General features: G+C 35.8%; 1 protein-coding gene across 2 annotated transcripts in view; it reads right to left on the bottom strand.

Annotated features, from left to right (window-relative positions):
- Positions 1-21,981, bottom strand: part of LOC124645049 — a 125,457-nt gene that overhangs the window by 57,704 nt on the left and 45,772 nt on the right. For both annotated transcript variants that reach the window (XM_047184782.1, XM_047184783.1), the window contains exons 5-6: positions 19,818-19,913; positions 10,141-10,203 (exon numbers count right to left, since the gene is read on the bottom strand). In XM_047184782.1, the coding sequence (XP_047040738.1) occupies positions 10,141-10,203; positions 19,818-19,913 (159 nt within the window). The remainder of the gene's footprint in view (positions 1-10,140; positions 10,204-19,817; positions 19,914-21,981) is intronic.

The following is a 21,981-nucleotide window of genomic DNA, read 5'->3' as shown; positions in this document are numbered from 1 at the left end:
AAAGTGAAAATTTTATGAGTAAAAACTAATAAGCGCTATATTTTACGTTGGGGTACTGCCATGTTAAAAGCCAGTCTCTTAATTGTAAAAACGAAAGCGGTATCCCAAAGTGAATGTAGTTATATAGTAGTATTATTTTCTAGTTTTTTTTTTTATGTTGGATTATTGTGACTTTTATTAATAAAAGTATTTTGATTTAAAAATATTTTTTGTTTATAAATTCAACTAAAAACCACATAAAATCGTTCTCCCACTTAAAAGCAACGGCGCCACTGACAGACATAGGTAAATAGCGGTCAAAATTATAGCGCCCCTTTCTACGTCGGGGGTTGAAAATTCTGTTAGAGAATAATAAAATATGTATGAAACATAACAGGGAAAGACAAGTAGGCACAGGTTATTGATTCAACACCTCTGACCGAGCACGTTGCACCCATTACTTGAGGGTCGGACACGGAAAATAGGGGCCACAGTGTGTGCATTATACATCATAATACAAACAATCTAATTTATAGTTTTTCAAAGTAGAGTTCATTTTTTTAATGTTTCTTTATTTTTTGTTAATGTGTATATTTTTATAACGATTCCACAGTAAAAATTGCTCAATCAGTTTCAACATAACTGGACTCAGACATACATGCAGTTTAAAGATTATTATTTAACAAAGCGCGTAAAGTAGTTCCCTCAGGACATATGTGAAAGCAATGATGGGAGCTTTTTAAACAAAAATGTTGAAGGACTTCAATAATGTTGGATACGGTCATAAAATGTGTGAGATTGTCAACAAACTGCGGCAATTTCGTTTCGTATGTTCTGTTGGCATTCACCCTCGGCTCGAATCGAAAGCATAGCTTTGGTAACAAATTGTTAGGGTGGCAGTTGTAAACTACTCGCCGCCTGGCGTCCGAGACTTCGGAGTTCGGAGGACATATAACCCGATACCCGTTACAAGTCTCATTCAATTACAACCTTCAACTAATTCTGTAGAACTTGACAACTAAAGTGGATGTTGGTATTGAACATTTCTCAGTTACAGTTAGGTGGTTCACATTCGGCATGCTTTAAGCAAACTTGATCTTATGTTGTTTCTAGGAAATTGGCTTAAAAAATTTGTTTCACACAAAATATATGTTTGAAGGTATCACTTTACCAAGCGCCTAGACGCGAAAAAACGCACAGTTTTACGGTACACCCACCACGCAACAGCAAGATTCTTCGTGTATCAAAGTGAGTTCGATATTGAAAACATGTCGAAATTATAATCCGCGTGCGTGACGGCGACACATTCAATCCACCGCCGTTCGCAGCGGTGCGGTGTCGTGCGTCAATCGTCTTACACTATTGATCAAAAGATAATTACCATTAAATTAAATACAATTTCCTTTTGTAGCTGCAATGCAAACATGTGTGTAGCATAACCAATTTATCATTAATTAGCTGACCATGCTCGCAGAATATGGATAGGGTGAAATGTGTCGATAATATAATTTGAACAATGTTACGCTATTAATCACTTATAATAGGTACGCTGTGAGCCGTGACTGCTAATTGTTCAAGGAAATTATAATCATGTATGTTTTTGTTGCATTTTTCATTTATATAGTTTGGATTGGAGGATGAGCACTAACTATTATATGGCTTCAGCTGCTCTGATTCGACAAGTATTTAAAGCGTTTGTTTTATTTTTGAATACTCTTATGAAAAAATATATTCTTATAAAACTATAGACTACCTTTTTCTTTTACCGACGTCAAAAATCATCAAATGACCCCTTCCGCTGTGGGTTAGCAGCGGTGAGGGAGTGTCAGACTCTTACTGACTAAAAAGTCGTCGTGTTCCGTCATAGGCCTTTTATGTACCGCGCTGTTTAGGGCCGCGGTATCTCTTTCCAACAACCCGCAGCCCCGGCAGGCCTTGGCCCTGCTGGGTTGCTGACATCTCTTTGAGGAGCGCGTGGAACAACGCGCGCCGTCGACACGGGTCTATCGTCTAAGCAGACAGAGGGACGATGAGCCACCCGAACTCACCGCCCACAGACCCACGCCTACGGTGGCCGGGAGTCATCTCACGACACCCGGCGCCCATGGTGTCTACCTGGTCCAGCGCGGCGGCCGGGACGAGAGGTGCGAACTCTCTGGCGTTCCGCCTCCTCCTTCTCGAGCATGACCGCTTCACAGAAGGAGGTGACGGCATCCCATTCCCTCTCGCCCCGGACCATGGCCTGAACCAGGTCCGGACGCGAGAGGTCGCCGCCGCCCAAAGCCTCGACGAGGACCCGGCGGTGCCCTTCCCACGCAGGGCACTCCTGGACTGTGTGGTCCACCGTGTCCTCGGGGCTGCCCGCTCAGTGGTGACACCCGGGCGCCTCCTCACGACCGATTCGATGCAGGTACCTCCGGAAACAACCGTGTCCGGTGAGGACCTGCGTGATGCGATAAGTGAGGGCGCCGTGACTCCTACCGAGCCACTCCTCAAAGAGGGGACTTACCGCCACTATGGTGGCGTGCCCTAACTATAGACTACCTTATAATGAAAAATAGCCTTAATAAAAAAGTACCGGCTTTAGTGCCAAGTTTAAACCATCATCTTGAACAAAGTTTATGGTCTAACCGTTCTACTGAAGTCGTTACTTGTAAAACCACATTTTATAATGAGGTGGCGAGTGTTGAAATACCCTTTTATATCATAGCTTTTTAGGAGATAAGCCTGCCTTTTACGTATACTTTTTAATTTTAAGTGATCTGCAATATAAAGGCAGCTGCAATATCGGCAAGAGTGTAGTTCAAAGAGAAGCTTTAATTTCGTATTTATGAAGTTCAAAACGATGAGCCGTTTGCTGAGTCACGTTGCAATCAATGTACAGACATGAATATGTACGGATTATTCATATTACCTTTTTAGGTTGACCTTTACAGGTATTTGAAATAAATTCTTTACGTTTAAAATGATGTTTAAAAAATATCCAATAGAATCAAGGCTGAAAATAAGTAATTATTAATTTCCTGTATGATTTCACAACAATGTTGAATGTGAAACTTAACTTAGGTAGCGCTGTTGTCGATTTTGTCTGAAGAAGAGGTTCAGCTAGCTAATTATAAAATGGTAAAGAAACTAAAAATAACCGACGACGGCCAGAGCTTTTAGCACGAGACAACTCGACGTTTCTTTTTACAATAATTATAAAATGTAGTTAATATACAAATATGTAGCTTATAGGACTAACTATAAGTAGGTACAAATTGTCTGAGAAACTTAGCTGTGTGTAATAAGTTGTTCTTGCCTAAACAAACTGCTATAATATATGCCTCAAACAATGACTCGCTACAAACTGTCAGACTAGAGTTGTCTCAAGTTCTGCTGAACTTTCTCCGTCTTTATGACAAACATATCATATTGAACAACCTACGTACGTAAGTATACAATTTATTTAAATTGCTTCTTTAAATACATGAATAAAATAAATTTAAATTGCTCCTAAAAAATAACATGCCTAGCGAGAATATAAATGTCCTGTGAATATTTTACGCCCGTGTGCGGTTTTGGGTTTGAAGCAAGAGAGGTACCTACTTTAATTTGTTTTGCCCTTACTGCTTTGTAAATGGTGCGGACACCCACATACTCTCGATTTGCTATCTGAATCTCAAAGGTGAATCAAAAAGCATTGAGCCTGCAGTGGTATGCGGAATGTGGTTTTACTGTGGAAAACTTTATGTGAAAAGTCCCCTATTGCAATTACCTATTTTATTCAAGCTGTCTAAAAAACTGAAGTCTATGTGTAAAGGTGTAGGGCATCTACGGCATCCACCTAAGTTATTATTTTTTAGCTGTGACCTATGAGTTTCGATTTTTGAAAATGCGGTACCTATCTCATCGAGGTTTATCCCGGTTCGCATCGTGGCGCAGTCGGGTAAAAAGTACTGAGCCTGTACTTGGTAGTATGTAGTCTCTATCTAAAGGTAGTATTGTAGCGCGTTTGTAGCGCTCGTTAATAAACGAGATAAGTCTGAATAAACCGTTATTATTTTAGCCATAGTTTATGCCTTCAGTTAGTAAGTACACCGATAAGTAACCGACTTTTTTTCTTATGCAATCTTTCTGTATGCGTTCTAGCGACCTATATACAAATGTAGACCGAGTTGTTTGTCAGTGTAAAAAATGTATTTTTCTCTATTTCAGTCTATATTTTATTCGTAGGAAGAAAGTGAATTTGTAATCTGCACGATAGCAGAGATATAAGGGTAGCGGTATTGTTTACAGCTGAAAGTTTCAGCGCGGTAGTCGGTTGTTTATTGCGCAATTGATAGTTAAATATTACTCGGATGGTTGTTTGGAAGCTGTTAAGTTATCCTTTTCGAACTCAAGTTTGCTCTTACTTTTCTTCCATGAAAACGGTTGTATCGTTTTCATGGAAGAATAGGCTTTTTTAAAAAAGCTCAGTTTGAGAATAAGGAGGAGGAGATAATTTCATACGTGTTGACTGCTGGAGTAGAACTCGTTAGCTAAACTAAAAATGTAGGTACCTCGCAACTAACTGAATCATTGAAACAGGATGGCCTCAGCTATAGTACCTAAGCATATACTACCAAGTACATAATATCGCCTATGCAAGAAAGTCTGACAACCAATACTGAGGTGGAAGCGTTATTTTGAAAAATAATGTTTTTCATAAACCGCTTTGCTGAGAACTGTTTTTCTGCTCAGTAATGTTGTTTATAAGCTTAAATAGCGGCTGAAACAACTAATCATTAATATTTGAACAGCTAAGTGCCTAAGAATTTCCGAAGCCTAAATGAACAAAGTTTGCGGCCCGTAAATTGTAATTTAGCGAAACAAATAAAGAATCTGGGACACACAATCCTATTATCTTTTACGCTAGTCGTTTATATCGTTGCGTTTTTTGTCATCAGTCCGAAACTTGGGTTAAAAGGTCCGGGGTTAGTAAGGATAAACTAATTAGAGTATATCGTGGTACCAGCATTACGAGCCGGCCTTAGGGCCGTAATGCTCCCCTTTAGTTACCGTTTTTATTGGCTTTTAAACCCAAAAAAAAAGGCTGAGGCTGTTCTTTTTACTAAGATAAAATAATTTGTTCTTTTTATATACTCTATTACATAAAAATTTTGATTCCATAAATATGAAAAAATATTATTACGTTTTAAACATAACATGAATGTAAATGACCAAAATCCTTATTGATTCCGAGCATATTTATTTCCATCTCAATAAAAATGCCTTTAACACTCGCAAACGCCGCTCTCTGTTAATGAAAACCTTTTTTATTTCGTTCAAGTAGTTCTTGAGTCAAGCGCTTTCTAAATAACGTTTTTCAATTTACATTGTTGGTAAGATAAATACATCGCATCTCTGAATTTCCCTACTGACGATACTTATTAGGTATGAAAAGTTCATCCGAATAAAACCACTTACCTAGGAGTCGGAACGATGACTTACCAGGATTTAAGCACAAAACAAAGGGTACAGAGAGACACATATTTTACTCGAACCATCGATTTCAGACCGAACGTGGCTTATAGTGTGACACGCAACGCCAATAACCTGGTTCTACAGCATATATCTGGAATCGGAATCGAACTTTTAATTTGCATACAAATGAAGGTTTCGGATCCTACGACCGTGTCGTTACTGAGGCCCCTTATATCCTAGCTCGCTATTACGGACCAAAGAGGCATCCGAAAACCATTATTTTGGTGGAATCTAAAGGAGCATTGTTACGGACATTCCATTCGGATTGCAGCAACAATTGACTGCTAAGTACAAGATTCTAGGTCCGATTTCCGGATTGGCCAGTAATTCTGGGGTTTTCTTTGCCTTTTTATCTGTATTTGCTGGGAGGCTGTATTTGTATCGAATTGAGACTGAGCTCTATATATTCGACTCTAAGTCTTATCTTAAACTAAACGACTGAACTAATTGTGTGTTTACTGGTTTGTTTTGGAGACAAGTGGTAATCTAGAAACGGCTAAAGGCTTTTATGCGGTTGAGGAAAGTAATTCTCTCAAGACACAATGAAACCACTGAAAGCAACACTATTGGATACAAATAGTTAATTATCGTGAGAGTTTTTATGTTAGCAGTCATGTAGGATTCTAAGCCTTGCCAAAAACAATTGTAAATAGAGGCATCTTTCTGAACTTTATTTTTTATTTACTTAGATTAAACGTGAACTCAACTTCGCTCGATGGGCCTTTGATTTATTTACCAAAGTTTATTTGCCAAACCGTTTCTCACTTGAATGGAACACATTTCCTGTGAAAATAGTAGCCGGTGTCCGAAAGGAAAATATGACTACCTACGGCACAGAACAGTAAAATCATTTCTCTCATGGGAATATGATATTTCGACACAGTGAAATGTGAGAGTTATTTGTCGGAAATATGTTGCAAGGTTTAGTTTTTTGAAGGTAATAAATCTCCTGTCTATTAAACTTAATAATACTACAAAACATACTCTTAGCTTTGATATTTTTATTCCTAATACAAAGTCCGTAATTTTTATTAAAATATTTCTTTTGATGTGCCTACGTGACTGGCGTCTAAATATAGAGGTATATCTACCTTGCTATAGCAGTAGGTATGTACCTCTATATTTATATAATACAACCGTTCGAATATTTTCTTGAAGGTTTGAAGAAAGCTACGAATATAAAATTTTACGTCATATCTCCCATGGTGTCGAATATCAAAGGTATAAATGTGGAAAGAAAGAGATGTTATGGAAAAAAATGTAATAACAAAAACCCTTATGATAAGTTACTGGGATTTACGTGCGTACTTCAAGGGAGGAATTTGTAGATTTTTTTGGGAAAACCTCATTTATACCAATATTTCTATTACACACGCAGTTTTTGTGGCTTGGAAAGAAAATAAAAGTAAAATTATTTGCATTAAATTATGAGGTTGCTCTTAAAACCTGGATCTGATACCTGACACTATCGAGAGTAGGTATACGTATATACAGGTATATAAACATTTAAGTACTTGAACTAAAGTAGGATTGCTAAAATTCAGTTTAAATCAGTCAATCTTTTTAGAATAAATCTAAAATCTTCAAACACTATAAATATAAGTCGCGATAAGTCCTAAACGTAAAGTTTCAGGTTTTAGTTCCGTGTAGTAAACAATGCCCATTTACGTAGACATTGCCGAGTGTTTGTAACTATTCCGACGTATTGTGCCACGTTGAGCATGAAGCGAAGGCGTGCCGATGTAATACATTGCTGATTGACACTAAATTGAGTATTATCATGCTCAGACGCCCGTAAACACGTTCACTTATTTCCAATGATGTGGGTCTCCAAAATATATTAGTTTTTTTTATTACCTTTCTTTTGTTGTCTCAATTGACTTAAGAAGTAAGCCAGGGTTTGAAATATCTTCAAAATGTTTATTAAATCCAAGTAGTTCAATTTAAGAATAAAAACAGTAATGCTTTTGCAATTCATTTTTATTATTTTATTATTCTGTCGTCTTGTCTTCGGACAGCAATTGTCGAAAAGACGAATAAATCTGAAAACGGTCGTTAACTTGGACGTAATGTTGACCGTGACTCACACATTATGTATTCAGTTCATATTCACCCTTTAGGTCGCATTGCGAAACTCACAAGGTTATGCAGGCTATATTTAGCGGACGTTCCCATATTTATTTTTAAAATTGTGTATAAGATTCATGTATATTTCAGCAAGAGGGGAAAACTTATTGCCTTATACCTAATTCCGCGCCAAGTTGTGTGTATAAATTTTCTATCATTTTCCGGTTCAACACGCGTACATTATTAAATGTTTTAGTGAAATGTTGGGCGCCAAACTGCGCTGCGCTGTTTGTGATGTTGTCAGGAACATGCTTGGACGTGTTAATGGTAATAACGTGCAGGTGTCCCTGTATCATATAATTATGTACAGGGAACTCAAATGTAGCCTCCATTCTGTACTACGCTTTAATAATTACGGTACCTACGAACAAGGTTCAAGACGGTGTACTAGGGTAAAATTAATTGGAGTTCAAAAGGAAACATGACCTTCTAATAAAGGAGTAAGTATAATATTCTGCATACGATATCAAAAGCACGTGATTGTTCGAAGCGCAAGTACCTATAATTATCAACTTACCGTAACCAATTAACTAGTTATTTAAAATTTATAAAGGTACGACTTGTGAAGAGCTCGTGTCTAAGTCAAAACCGCATGAATCGATCAATTATACGGATATTTGATCCGGATCATTTAAAACAAGTATAAAAATCCAGGCAACGTACATAAATATTTAAAAATATATTTTTTAATTTAATTTCAATGCAGCAGCACGAAGTTTCCTACTGGTATTAAACATACGTGAAACATATTTACTTCACTAGTTAGGAACCGATTACTAACTTCCCATGTTACCCCCTTCCAGAAAAGCTCGGCTGGCTGCCCGTCCGAAAACCAATATCGGTTGATCGATACCCCAACTCCGAGCTACCCTTAATCATTCCAATACTTGTTTTAATTGACATTTTACTTCAAATATTTCAAGTTAAATAAACATTTATTTGTGTTAAATCTCGGGTTGGTTCTATGTTACATCCTGAACTTAAAGCGATTAATTAACATCTTGACTCCCTCCCGTGAACGTAAACATTGTCTTACTTTACAAAATAATACGAGATTTAAGAGGTGATTAAACTAACTTGTCAGAATACATTTTGTTGCTAAGGTAAATTAATTACCTACGTCTTCCTCAGTTATCACTAGAAGATTATAATGTTTTTGTGTTTTATTATAAAACATAGCTTAAGTCATCCAGAACTAACTTCCGAACAGTGAAAGAATTTGAAAGGACAATGGGCACTTTGTATGGGATTTGGTACCCGCTCCAACAGTAACATATGATATATCATTAGAAAGGTATTTACGCGAACAATAATAAAAACTATGGGGCTTGCCTCAATTAGCTGTCCGATCCGAGTGACGATAAAAATTGAATCGACATAGCAACAAGTATGTCATCCATATAGGCAAAATCATTAAGAGGCATATGTCGTCAGTGTAATAATTTTAAACTAAGTTAATATACATCTTACATTGTTTGAGATACACTCTATTATAATCTAAAGATTGTAATCGTCTATGGAGTCTTACTACGGAAACACAATCGCCATCTGATTTGACAAAAGTTCAAAACATTTCTATTCATCTTTTTTTAAGAAGAAATTCTTCATTTTCTCAGCACCTCTTGAGGAGCAAGATTGAGTCGTAATATGTACTATGTAAACATCGTCTTCTGACTTTTCAACTTTAATTGATTGTAGATACTTAAAGACTTTCATCAAATACATAAGCTAGTTCTGCGTGAACTGCAAAGGTTTTGCACAGTCTTTATTTAAAGCAGTGGGCAAGCAAACATTCTAAGAAGGCCAAATTCCTGTTTTTTTATTACTTTACCAGTTTTTATTCAATACAGTTGGATTCAAGAACTACATCTACATTGATGATTTTTGAACATTATACATTCTATTAGTCGATGTCACGTGAAATGGACAAGGATTTGGGACTAGTCGTCATAGTAAACATTTTTTGCCTTGCCAAGACCTACGCAATGGTACTAAAATCAACACTGTTGGACAGGGTACCAAAACGCCCATCGTCCTTTGGTCAAACAAAAAAAAACCTTTAAAATATGGTGTTTCCGTTGTTTAATGAAACTGAAACTAATCATAAAATAACGTGCGCTTTTCACAGTCGCAATTGTGATCAATCAATATGGCAAATTCGATTAGCCATATAAAAAAAATGTTTGCGAAGCGATAACATTTCTTTCAAAAGAATTTGTCGATGTACAGGTACACAATTATGAAGGTGCCTTGAGACGTCTAAAAATAAATCTATGTACATGTTAAGGAAATATGTTATTATTGAGTTTAATTTTGAAGTGGGTAGCGACATCGCCATTTATATTTATAAAATACTAGCCTTCGCCCGCGGTTTCACCCGCGTCCCGTAGCCTGATGGTGTCAAAAACTCCCCTCTAATTTTCAGCCAAATCGGTCAAGCCGTTTTCATGTTATGTCGTGACAACGGAAAGCGGGTTTCATTTTTATATATATAGATGTATGTATAAACCTCTAAAACTAAGTACTTACATTTAGCACGATGATGAAGAAATCCAGCGTGAACAAGAAAGAGGTGATTGGGTTGAAATTCAACTGAAACAAAAAGTTATTATTATAATAGTTTTTTTGTAAGTCCCTGAATACAAAGGTACCCATATAATTATTGTATTACGTACCTACTGAAGGTATAGTACATAGTATTTTAGCTATATTATGAAACGAATTATGTCCTCCTTCAATGTAATATTTTTTGTACATATACAACATAGTTAAAGCTTTTAGAAATGACTTAGATTTGTACTTGTGAAATCACTTTTCTCGGTAATTTAAGTGCTGGACTGCCTTTTATCTACAAACTCGTAAACCAAACAATTTATTAAGGTTCATTGGGTAGAGGGCAACTTTTCATTTCATTAGGTTTAAAGTAAGATGTTTAAATGGCTGCTTCGTGAAAGTTTCTAAAACCCACAAAGCGATTTCGGCCCGATCCGGGAATCGAATCCGGGACCTAGTGCTCAGCAGCCGCGATTGCGACAGCTAGAGCAACGAGGCTGTTTTATTATTTATTATTATATTGCTAAAGCAAACCGACAGTTTGAAGCATCACATCCACAATTTCCACGCGAGATAATGTCAACAAAAACTCGTTATTTCTACCTAGCAAAGCGAATGAATTAATATTCGATAACGTACGTAATAATCTTGTTTTAGTACGACTAGTAATTATTGTAATTAATATTTTAATTCCATACAGTTTATCGATGAGATAATCTTATTATTTCAAAGTTATAATGGGGATCTGTCTATTATTATATCATCTAATATTTATATCGATAAGTCTCGATACATTTCTCTAAGCGGCCAAGGTTGAGCATTCATAGTAGAAGATGAATATCTTATGTTTAATAAATAGTAAATTGAGAAAGGACGTTTTGGTAAGTGCTTTTGAAATTCGCGGTAAGTATTGAAGTATTTATTCATAGTTGTCGAAGTAACTGAGCAATCGAATTTAAATCGAGTACCTACCTACTCAAGTATAGTTTTCAAACACTTACGGGTCTATTTTAAATCTTTTTAAATATTACTAAGTACTCCTCAATACTCAAACGTCAGGAAAGTTTAATTGGTATTCTGTAACATAAGTTCCCTGTGGTGCATTTAGCCGTAAAGAAACTTTAAGTACGTTCAAGAGTTCAGTGGTGTTAGAACTTAGGCATGCAACTGTAACTGAGATTTTTGTTTTCAATTCTTTTGAAACTAGAACTCAGCCGTTTTTAAACTATTTCGCTCTTTGAGACCAATGGTTGTTTTAATGATTTCATAAGCAAATTGTGTCATACCCTACGTTATACCACAGATAACGCGTTGTTTACATAATACTGTTGGAGAAGAGACATCATAAGCAGTCTCCATGACATATGTAGGTAGGTATTGAACATCCAGTGCATCCACTTTTCAGTGCTTTACCTAATGTTAGACGAAATTTCGAAATTTTAGAACTTCATATTTTTTCTATCGAAATTCAAAGAAAAGTGCTTTAGAAATATATTTCTTATTGAAATATTGAAGGAATAAAATACGTTTAGGTGGAACACAATGATATATTTCCGCTAAAAGCAATGCGGTAGCAGTGTGAATGGAAATTGTTGGCGCCGCGTATCTTATCATCCATCGGATTCTTCCGGGTTCCGAGGCACATAGTTCGCCAAATTCACAATCTCAAATACTACGCCTGATTTTCTGAACTCTGGAGTTTTTGTTAATGTAACTGTTTTTCTAAATAATAAAGGGTCTCTCAAGAAAAACTGGATTTGTAATTAAGCATGTATTTTGTGTGTCCACGTTTGTTAGATAAGTAGGTACTCATCGGTTTCACTCATGCACTATTGCAAAAAGTAAGAGTAAGAGGTTCGTTTTGCTTAGTCTTTTCAAGTTTATTATGTAAGTAAAACTACCGCTTTTTGTTAATGAGAATTAAACATCAGATTACATACAAAGTAACATCGATGTTGATATCGGTGCAGCATTTGGTCACCGAATAGGTTACTTACCAGAGTGGCCATCGCAATATCCGAAGTTGATAGCCTATATTCGGTTCAGTTTAAATAAAGCAAAGCCTGACAGTTGCAATTTCTGCAAAAGACGATTAATACTTATTTAGAGTTTTAGGGCGGGCCATCCACATTCCACACATAGGTAGTTGAATATTTTTTTATTATTTTTCCATATAAGTGGATAAAAAATGATAATAATATCCATAAAAAATGCCTTCTTTATTAATAGGTTTGGTGTATTTTCTAAAAATATCTGCATGCTACGATTGTGTTTTTATGACTTTTGATTGCTCGGAAGTAAAAAGTAAAAACGAAACACCAAGACATCAGCTTTACAAAATCATAACAAACAGTATAACAATGTATTACAAGAACATAGCGTCCTTGTTACAAGACAACTAGAAATAGAATAAAATGCCATTCTGTTGAACACAAGCTCGAATTTTATTGGACTGCCGATGTGCATGTCTCACGTCATGCTGTACTACGATTTACCAATCTTTTCTCATATTACAAATGCGATCCTCTATCTGTCTGTTTCTTTATTTGATTTTCTTCGTTGTACCGCAGAATCGATTTAGATAAAGATTGGTTAAAACCCAGTGAAGGACATACGGACAATACATTTTATATATTGAATTTATGTATCTATTCAAGGATACTTTTTAATGAAAATTGGAACATTTACCTATTAACGTAACATTTAGTGATTACCGTGATTGATTACAATTTTATGATGCCGTGTGAATCATTATAATTTTATAAACATTCATTTGCTGATTCGCATTATGCCGATACATAGTCGCAAAGTAATCGTGTATATTTCCAATCTGACAATGATTAATGTGTATTGCATTTGTGTCGCAATAACAAAATTGCTTTTATACAAGAAAACAAGTTGTAACTGATGGTAAAACTACAGACAGTCTAAGATGGAGTACACGAATGTAAATGACAGGAGATAAAGAGCTCTCGGGTTTGGATTTCTAGCACGAAATGTAATGCAGTAAACTGTTTGACTTTACTATGAAGGTGAAAAAGGTTTTCATGAAATCCTGTTTCGAAGATTTGCATAATCGGAATGTTGTTTGCGTTTTGGTGAAACTGTTGCTTTTGCAATGCGATTTTCAACGAAACCTTAAATATTTCCCAGCCCAACGGCACAATTAGAACTTGGTTTTGTAAAAGCGGTTCACCGATTCAAATTTCACGAGAGATCGTCGTCCTGTATTACTATGAATTTATAGGTTTTTTTATGTCACCATTTTGGCGATAATAGAGTATCCTTAGGTATATTTTATGCTACAACAGGTAAGCGCAAACACGATGTGTATACCTGTAGGACGTTAGGCCTTAATTAAATTAAATTGTTTTGGTCAGATTATTAAACTATAATTTAACGCTGTGCTGTTTATTTTGGGGTACTGTATTTTAGTAGGTATGTAGATAGATATAGGAAAGGCATATTTTTTGGTTCGGTCGACTGAGATAACACAGGTTCCGTGTCTGCTTAGCCTAACGTTTCAAACTGCGGGGCCTCGTTCGCTTCCATTAACAATGTGTACACACCTCAAAGCTTTTACCTCAGCAATTAAATTTTGATGATAGTAAAATTTGTGTGGAAGACTTTGCGTTATTAGATTGTGAATCTTTTAATAACACCGGTATGGGTATTTGAATATACATAATTACTTCTTCAACGAATTTATTTCTAGGACATTAATTTACTACGGTCGTGAGGGATTTAGATTCAATACAGTTTTACTACAGTATAAGTACATTACACCTATGTATTTTTCGCCGCTTCGGATAGCGAGAGCCCTGGAGGAACTTGATATTTTCAAACTTTTCGGTCCTACGAAATTGCGTTTCTGCAATTCGAAACTCTTAGCTTTCAAATGCACAATCGTTACTACCATCTACTTAGTTAAGACTTCAGGTTTTTAGTACAACTTTAATTATAAAAACATGAAAAATAGGAATAAAATATCAACATACTTTCTTACAAAGATGTTATGCAACACAATATTTTCAAAGGAATTCCAAGCCTCACTAAATCAATTGCTGATGATTTGATTAAGATCTCATTATATGGTTTAATAGACTACTTTATAGCGTCAATGTAGGACAATAAAGTGCATAATAGTCTATCTATGTTCGTTATATGAGAGTCTATTACGGCCGCAATGAGGATCAATCCCGAGGGATAATGCAATAGATTCCTCGGTGGACAGTGAACACTGTGTAGCATAAGACAATGGCGCCCGCATTGATAGAATATTCTCGATAGGAGCGACATCAATTACACAATGCCTAGAGACACTTACAAAGGCTATTAAGACAGGAATAACTTGATTTTTATCCCGATCGTACAGTTCATGCTCACTAAATTGTGATTTTCTAAATTTTTGCTGGACTATATTTCTGTAAGAATACACCCAAAGTCAGGTATTTACATAGCAAAATTTTATAAATATTGGTCCAGGTGTTTAGCATGAAGAAGAACAAACATGCCTACAAGCATTCACCACCAAGTACCTATTAAACAAGAGGGCAGCTTTTTATTAGGTAAACTATTTTCTATTATTAGCTAAAGAATTTCTGGAGCCTGAAATTGGTGGAAAACTTGAATATTAAATTATTATAATTATCACAGAAATGTTGATTTAAATATTATTTTATTTCAGTTCACCTATTCTTCTCCTTCTAATTGGGTCAGTTCTACTTCAGAAAATCTTGTTTTTTCAGATAGAAAACCTGTATTATTCGAGTGGCTAATACTTAAAATGTTGAAAAAGTAACAAGTGAAGAACTACATAAATAACCAGTTTCAGTACAATCAATAAAAAGCACTATCTTCACGGTCTAATCGGCCTTGTTAACATGTTATAATTTTATCTAATCGTAGTTTTGTGAGTGTTTATTCTGTTGTTAGCTACATGATGTTATGAATTATAAAACTATGTGCCTTAGAGAGTGGGTTGAGATGTCGGTCCTGTGTCTGCACTCCTTACACCCGTGAGTAAAGGAATATCTACTTGCTGATCTCCTACCAGAAAAGGCATCGTGGTCGAAAACACCTCTGACCGATTTAATAATTAAAATCAACTAATATTCAACCGTCTATAAGTTACTCCGCACTATAAAGTTCATAGTATAAACACTAAGCTCGAAAAAGCCTCAATTAAAAATTACAAATAGGTACTTAAGTATTGCAATTTATTGTCATATTTCCCTAGGAAAAACGACAAAGGCACAGTTTCCTTATAATAATACAACTGTTAGTTGAATATATATATCTCAAAGAATACCTCAAAAATTTAGAAATATTAACGCATAAAGTAAAACAGTGATCTACCCGCCAGTTTTTATGTACTACAAAAGTATAACCTATTCATATCGAATTAGCTTTAAGTTTCGCCAAGAAACAGTCGAGGTCGAACTTATATCACCAGTGTGAAGGATAAAAAACTCGTTTCGCACTACTTATGTAGAACGTCTTTTGTTTTAAGTTAGTTTTGTTGCGAAACTTCTTGGTTTCTCTACTGTCTACCATGAAGGCGAGTTTGCGGAATTTCCTCACAAGACTTGCTTCAAGGAAAGGAGAACTATCATGGATACTTTTACTCAACTGTTCAAAATCAATTGAATTGCCGCTTCCTGTACATATATTTTCGCATCTAAAACTACTAAATTAGTGATATAGGTTGAAATGGGCGTGAAAGACACTTAAAAAAAATATATTATTAAACGAAATTCCGCTAGGAAAACATAAAGCTTGAAACAGCACTTTATACACTTAATGCCTTCAGAAAATTATTCTAAAGCGTATAATCGCGAGCTCGAAACGGCGGCAAATTAGCATTTAAAATAAAACATTTATCACGGTTACAGTTTAATTTCCGAATAAAATTAAAATTACTAAGTAGGTAGGTTTGCAGGTAGAGAGATGTTTTTATTTACCATTCATGATTGGGAATGCCTGAAAATACCTAATCTACCTAATAAGTTTGTTTCCATAGTTCAGTTGTAATAAATCAATAGGTATAGCATTTATCTTTATAATGCAGTCGAAAAGAATCATAACTTTACCGTATATGTAACCAAAGCAACTATTAGCACCAATACGTGTCCATCCCTAACTGGACTCTTTCATCATATTTATTTAAGAACTAGCTTTTGCCCGCGGCTTCGCTCCCGTCAACTGACTTCTCTACTTTACCCTATTTTTTTTTCATAAGAACCTTCTCCTGACAATAACAAAACAACAAAAAAAGAATTAGCCAAATTGGTCCAGGCGTTGTTGAGTTATGCGCTTACCAACACATTTTGCGATTCATTTTTATATTATAGATTACCTAATACCTAGCAATAGTTTTTCTCCCATTATAAATATATTTTTCCGTACGGGTAACCTTTAAAAGACGCACAAAGCTAATGAATTTAGTATTTCTATTGTTTCCAAAAACAGCTAGCGTAGAGTATTTTCTTGGAACGCACATTTATTTTAATACACACAGTTCCTGGTATACGCAGAAAACCTAATCATTGCTAGTCTTTACGACTCTGCCGGATGGAACAAATAAAAGTAAAGCGTAACGTATTATGGCGGAACAAGGAGAAGCTTCGAGGACGAATAAAATCATTTATTTAATTTATTTCCCTTCAGAAAGGATGAAGTTTTTCCTTTAATTCTGTTATAACCGTAAATCAGGCTTTATCAGAAGTCTGTTTTATAACTAATTCACGAATCTTGATTAGTTTTGCTCGTCGTAATATTTTGTACTAGGAGGCAGTAACCATTTTAATTTCACTTAATTTTAATTTTTATACCAACCCAACGCAGAGTATTTATTTGTGTTTATTTCCGCCGTGTTGGTAGCGAAATGCATCAAATAAACGTGCAACTGGAAATTAAAAAGAAAAATATATCCATGCTATTTTTTTTTTTTAATGACACTTTATATAAAATATCTGCAGAATGGGTGCAGTCGTTTCCTTTGTATTTGTAGGAACGTCGTCCTGGAATAGTTAATCAAAAGGCTGCGGTAAATTCAAACCATTTTTAGATGTCACAGCTTTGACACCCTATCGATCCAGACAATGCGGTGTAACCTGATAGTTGGAGTAAATTGTCACAACTGTTAACACGTTGGGTAAAACATATATTTACTACCTATTCCTCCCCACTCACGTTCCGCAAGAAATACTTCCCGCAACCGGCTAAAAATACCTATCTTCTTTTACAGGCTCTAACTAGACGATCCGTGTGTGTACCAAAATTCCTAAATCGGTTCTATGATTTTGGAGTAAAAACACGAAAACCCGACAGAGTTACTTTCACATTGATAATGTTAGATCTGACTAGTTAGGATTCAACTTTCTGTGCCTTACCTATGTTTTTTTTTGTTTTTATCACTTTGCCGATAATGTTATGTATTTATAAGTTTGTAATCGGAAAATATTGTGTCAGTGCTGTAATAAAACGTGCTCAATAGGTAAATGGCATTGGACACAGCATGGAGACTATTAAATAGCAATCTAATTCGCGTTCATCAAATTGATATTATTATGAAATCTAGTCAGCGTCGGCCTAAGATAGCACTTAGTGATTCGTCAGATCTAGATGGCAGTAGTAGAAAATTTTGTTAGCTTTTACCTTATCTTGTAAGTGGTCTGATAGAAAGTTTATTAAAATACATTTATTTTTCTTTTCTAGATGTTAATATGCTGTCATTTAACACCCTTTGCAGTCTTTAGACTGCATCTTACCAGTTTTACCAAGGGAAGACTTTAGACTACAAGCCGACTCCAACATAGTTGGCATAGTTGGGATAAAGACTCGGGAGATGGTGAGGTGTTAATATAAATATACAAAACTCAATTACATATTTTAAAAAAATCATACAATTTATAGGTATGTATCTAGAAAGGCCTAAGCGATACAATTAGCAATGTCAAAGTCAACAACGTAGCCTGAACCACTCCTAAATTGATAGATTGGCTGCAGAACCCCAAAAACAACAAACTCGTGGCAATGTAGTTTAGTCCGTGAAACAGGCTGCGGTGCTGGCCACACAGCTAAATGGTTTTTCTATTTAATTGTCGCCTGTGAATGGACGGGGCCAACTGTTGCATGCACTCGGGGCACACATGCGGGGTCATTGTACAAAACTTTATGCATGCAGTTCATGTTTGTGCTTATTCAGAATATGCGGTCAAGTTTCCATTAATAGCATGGTGTGTTGTGCATATTTATTTTTATATGTTGTTAGCTCATTTTAATGAGTTTGACCTATGATATGACATAACATGATGCGTTATTAAAAAATATTAAAAGTAGAATTTGAATAACAGTCTGATATACGTATATACACGTGCCGCACTTGCAACTGACAACTGATAAGACATCTATTTGAGTGAATTCGCATTTCCCCAGAGTTACAACGGTATCACCAAAAGGGTCCCAATACGACATCGGAACCGCTCAGAAATTCAGGAATTCCTGCGTTATTTATCAGTGGTGTACATTTCGTACATACAGTAAAACTGTGTATGTTTACCTTTGTATTTAATTACAAATGTTAACTACTGGGATTAAAACCCTTGGGGCACATTAAAACTAAGGGAACACAGTACTCGAATTAGAGGTGGTGATCGATATGCGTCTAACTTCGTGCGTACGTCGCATAAGGGCGTAACAATGTGTGTGAGAGTATCCTTACTGGTCTCGAAACGGATGCCGATATAATAACTACAACGTTATTCACTTTCAGTTAATCAATGTTACTAGAAAAAAAATCAGTGGGTTACAAATCTTATGCTTATGAAACTTGCTGCTTGTGGTTTTTACGCGGTTGATACAAAAGGAAGAAAGGAATTATAGGTACCAGTATTTGGTATAATGAACTTAATGTTTATTCATCATCATAATCTATGTCCGATGGTACATAAGACCATTAGGTAAATAGTTACTGATTTAAAAAATATAAGCTTAGAAAGTTGCACATCATTTTTATGCAAACTGTGATCTTAAAAATATACCATAATAAATGAAAACTCTAGTATAATGTATCGAACACAGACTGTTTATTCTAAAGCTCAAATATTTCACGTCAAAACAATGAGCAGTTTGTTCATAATTAGGTATGATTCTCCTACACAATTAACAACAAAAATTAAGTATTTGGCTATAATTGTCGTGTATCTCCCGCGTTGGCTTCTAGCCTTCATCTGAACATCACTGGCGCTAGTTCTTTTCCCCGGGTTGCCTCGTGAAATGGCACGCAATTAAGCGACGTCTACCAATGATAACTTATTGGTAACTTCGTTCGTGGAACGAGAACTCTTAAATACGACGAACAACGTTAGCCGGAAAATCACGTTCAATTACACAATGTTTTTTCACAGGCACAACTTTCTAATTTAGATATGTAAATTAAGGAAAATTGAGAGTGCGTTATGGGTTTAAATTTGCTGTCATAACAATCCACGTGGAAGTTTGCAGTCGTTCAGAGACTGTAGTTATGAAACGACATAGCCAGAACAAACTGGGTATTTGTAATAATCGTGTTTGTTATCATAATTTAATCCAGTAATAATAACATTTTTGCAACTCTTTTCTTGAAGGAATTAAAGTAAAAGAATACTTACAGTTTGCAGGTAAAATAAGTAGAACAGGTTAACAATTTCTACTAGAGTCTCCATGCCCATAGCCACCACCCAGGGCAGCAGCATATACTTCAGGTCCTAAAACAAAAGAACAAACGTATTTTAATGAAAATCACCTTTTTTATTTTAATTGCTCATTTCCATTCACCAAGCCTCAGTGTTGGGGTTAGACTACAAATAGAACACACCGTACCTATTTATACAAACTATGGTTTAAAACTATAATTATATTAGTGTGTCGATAAATACTTATGTAGTATATTAAAATTCAAATTCAACATAGATAGATTTATGATTAGATTAAATAGCCTTTATCCACGAAGTCTTCCTATCTTCACTAATCTTAAATCCGCTCTCGGAAAAATCAATGTACATCAAGGAAATAATATTATCTTGTGTATATTTAAAATAGCTCGTGCCTAAGTAACAGCTACACGTGTATCGATCATAAAGTACAGATCAAGGGTTGCCTGTCATTTCTAAATCTCTTGCAGTCGTTACGGTACGGGTACAGGTATGTAGGCAGTATTTTTCCTTGCCAAAGGTTGTTGCGGGTGACTGCATCTGGTTAGATGGGAAGCCGACCCCAACAGATGAGGCTAGGTAACAGATGATTTACAACTTTAAATATGGTATAATATAATATAATAGAATAATAGTTTATTTGCAACGGAATGTAGGTGCAATATAAATACAGATGTTACAAAAATGTAATTGGAGATCCTTGTACATTCTACCTTAACTTAGGCATGCAAAAATAGAAACATCGATTAATTATAATATGTTCGTTACGTTAATCATCATCAGCCTATCGCAGTCCACTGCTGGACATAGGCCTCTCCAAGTGCACGCCACTGAGATCGATTTTCGGCTTCTCGCATCCAGCTCCTGCCAGCCGTCTTGCGCAAGTCATCACTCCACCGTGCCTGAGGACGGCCTACACTACGTTTGCCGAGGCGTGGTCTCCACTCTAGAACTCGTTTATCCCAACGGTTATCGGTTCTTCGGCTAATATGGCCAGCCCACTGCCACTTCAGCTTGCTGATTGGGTGGGCTATGTCGATGACCTTGGTTCTCTGACGGATTACCTCATTACTGATGCGATCCCTCAGAGAAATGCCGAGCATAGCCCTTTCCATAGCCCGCTGAGCGACTTTAAACTTGTGAACCAGCCGTACCGACAGCGTCCACGTTTCGGCTCCGTAAGTCATGACAGGTAGGACGCACTGATTGAAGACTTTTGTCTGTAGGCACTGTGTGTCGTTACGTTAATACATTAGGTTAATTACAATATTAAAATTGGATGCTATGACATGTCTATTTTATCACTTATTTACAAATTCAGAGATGGAATAATAACATTTATTTAATCAGAAGGATGTTATTTTTTTTTAAAGACAGTCATTGTGGGTTCATTTTTAATGCTATCTGGTATTCTGTTAAATATAATCACAAAGCTGATAATGCTGTAGATACAATAATATTTGAGACTTCGAGAGATAAGATTACATACCGAAACTTAAGTGGAACGCATGTTAATCCTACTAAACTTGGTTATTAGTCGGATATGAGCATTTTAGACAGGATGCCAACTATGATAGGCAATCTGAACATGAAACAGTTTCTACTTGGTTAGCCCGAGTTATAAGACGTAATAGGATGACTCTAACGTGTTATAGAATAACAGTTGTGTATGTTGAGTTACCACAAATGTACGAAGGATAGGAATTGCTTACATTTCCAAGGAATTGTATACACTGGAGGAATATTAAAACACAATTATGCTTGTGGAAATGTACCTTCACCTTCGTACGTATAGTATGTTTCGATAATTTATCAGGAAATAACTGATGCTGATACAAAACTGATGCTTTCCAGCTCCAGCAATAAAATGAGAATAATAGTGACAGTCTCCGTTGACTTCATCTAAGTTACATTAACACAAATGTGACAATTTCAAAATCCCGCAAGTAATAAAAACATAAAATTGAAAAAACATTGCCTCAAAGATGAAGCTAATTGATGAACCGAAAGAACTGCTAATATTGACTGCCGTAATACAACGCCTTCATTAAAAGTAGTGAAAACAGGCAAGACGCATGAAATGTGTAAGTCAAAATGTAAAGTTTTCTTATCTTTGCATAGG

The sequence above is a fragment of the Helicoverpa zea genome, chromosome 31 (genome assembly GCF_022581195.2).
Source record: "Helicoverpa zea isolate HzStark_Cry1AcR chromosome 31, ilHelZeax1.1, whole genome shotgun sequence".
Classification (NCBI taxonomy): domain Eukaryota; kingdom Metazoa; phylum Arthropoda; class Insecta; order Lepidoptera; family Noctuidae; genus Helicoverpa; species Helicoverpa zea.
This window is presented reverse-complemented; position numbering and strand designations above follow the sequence as displayed.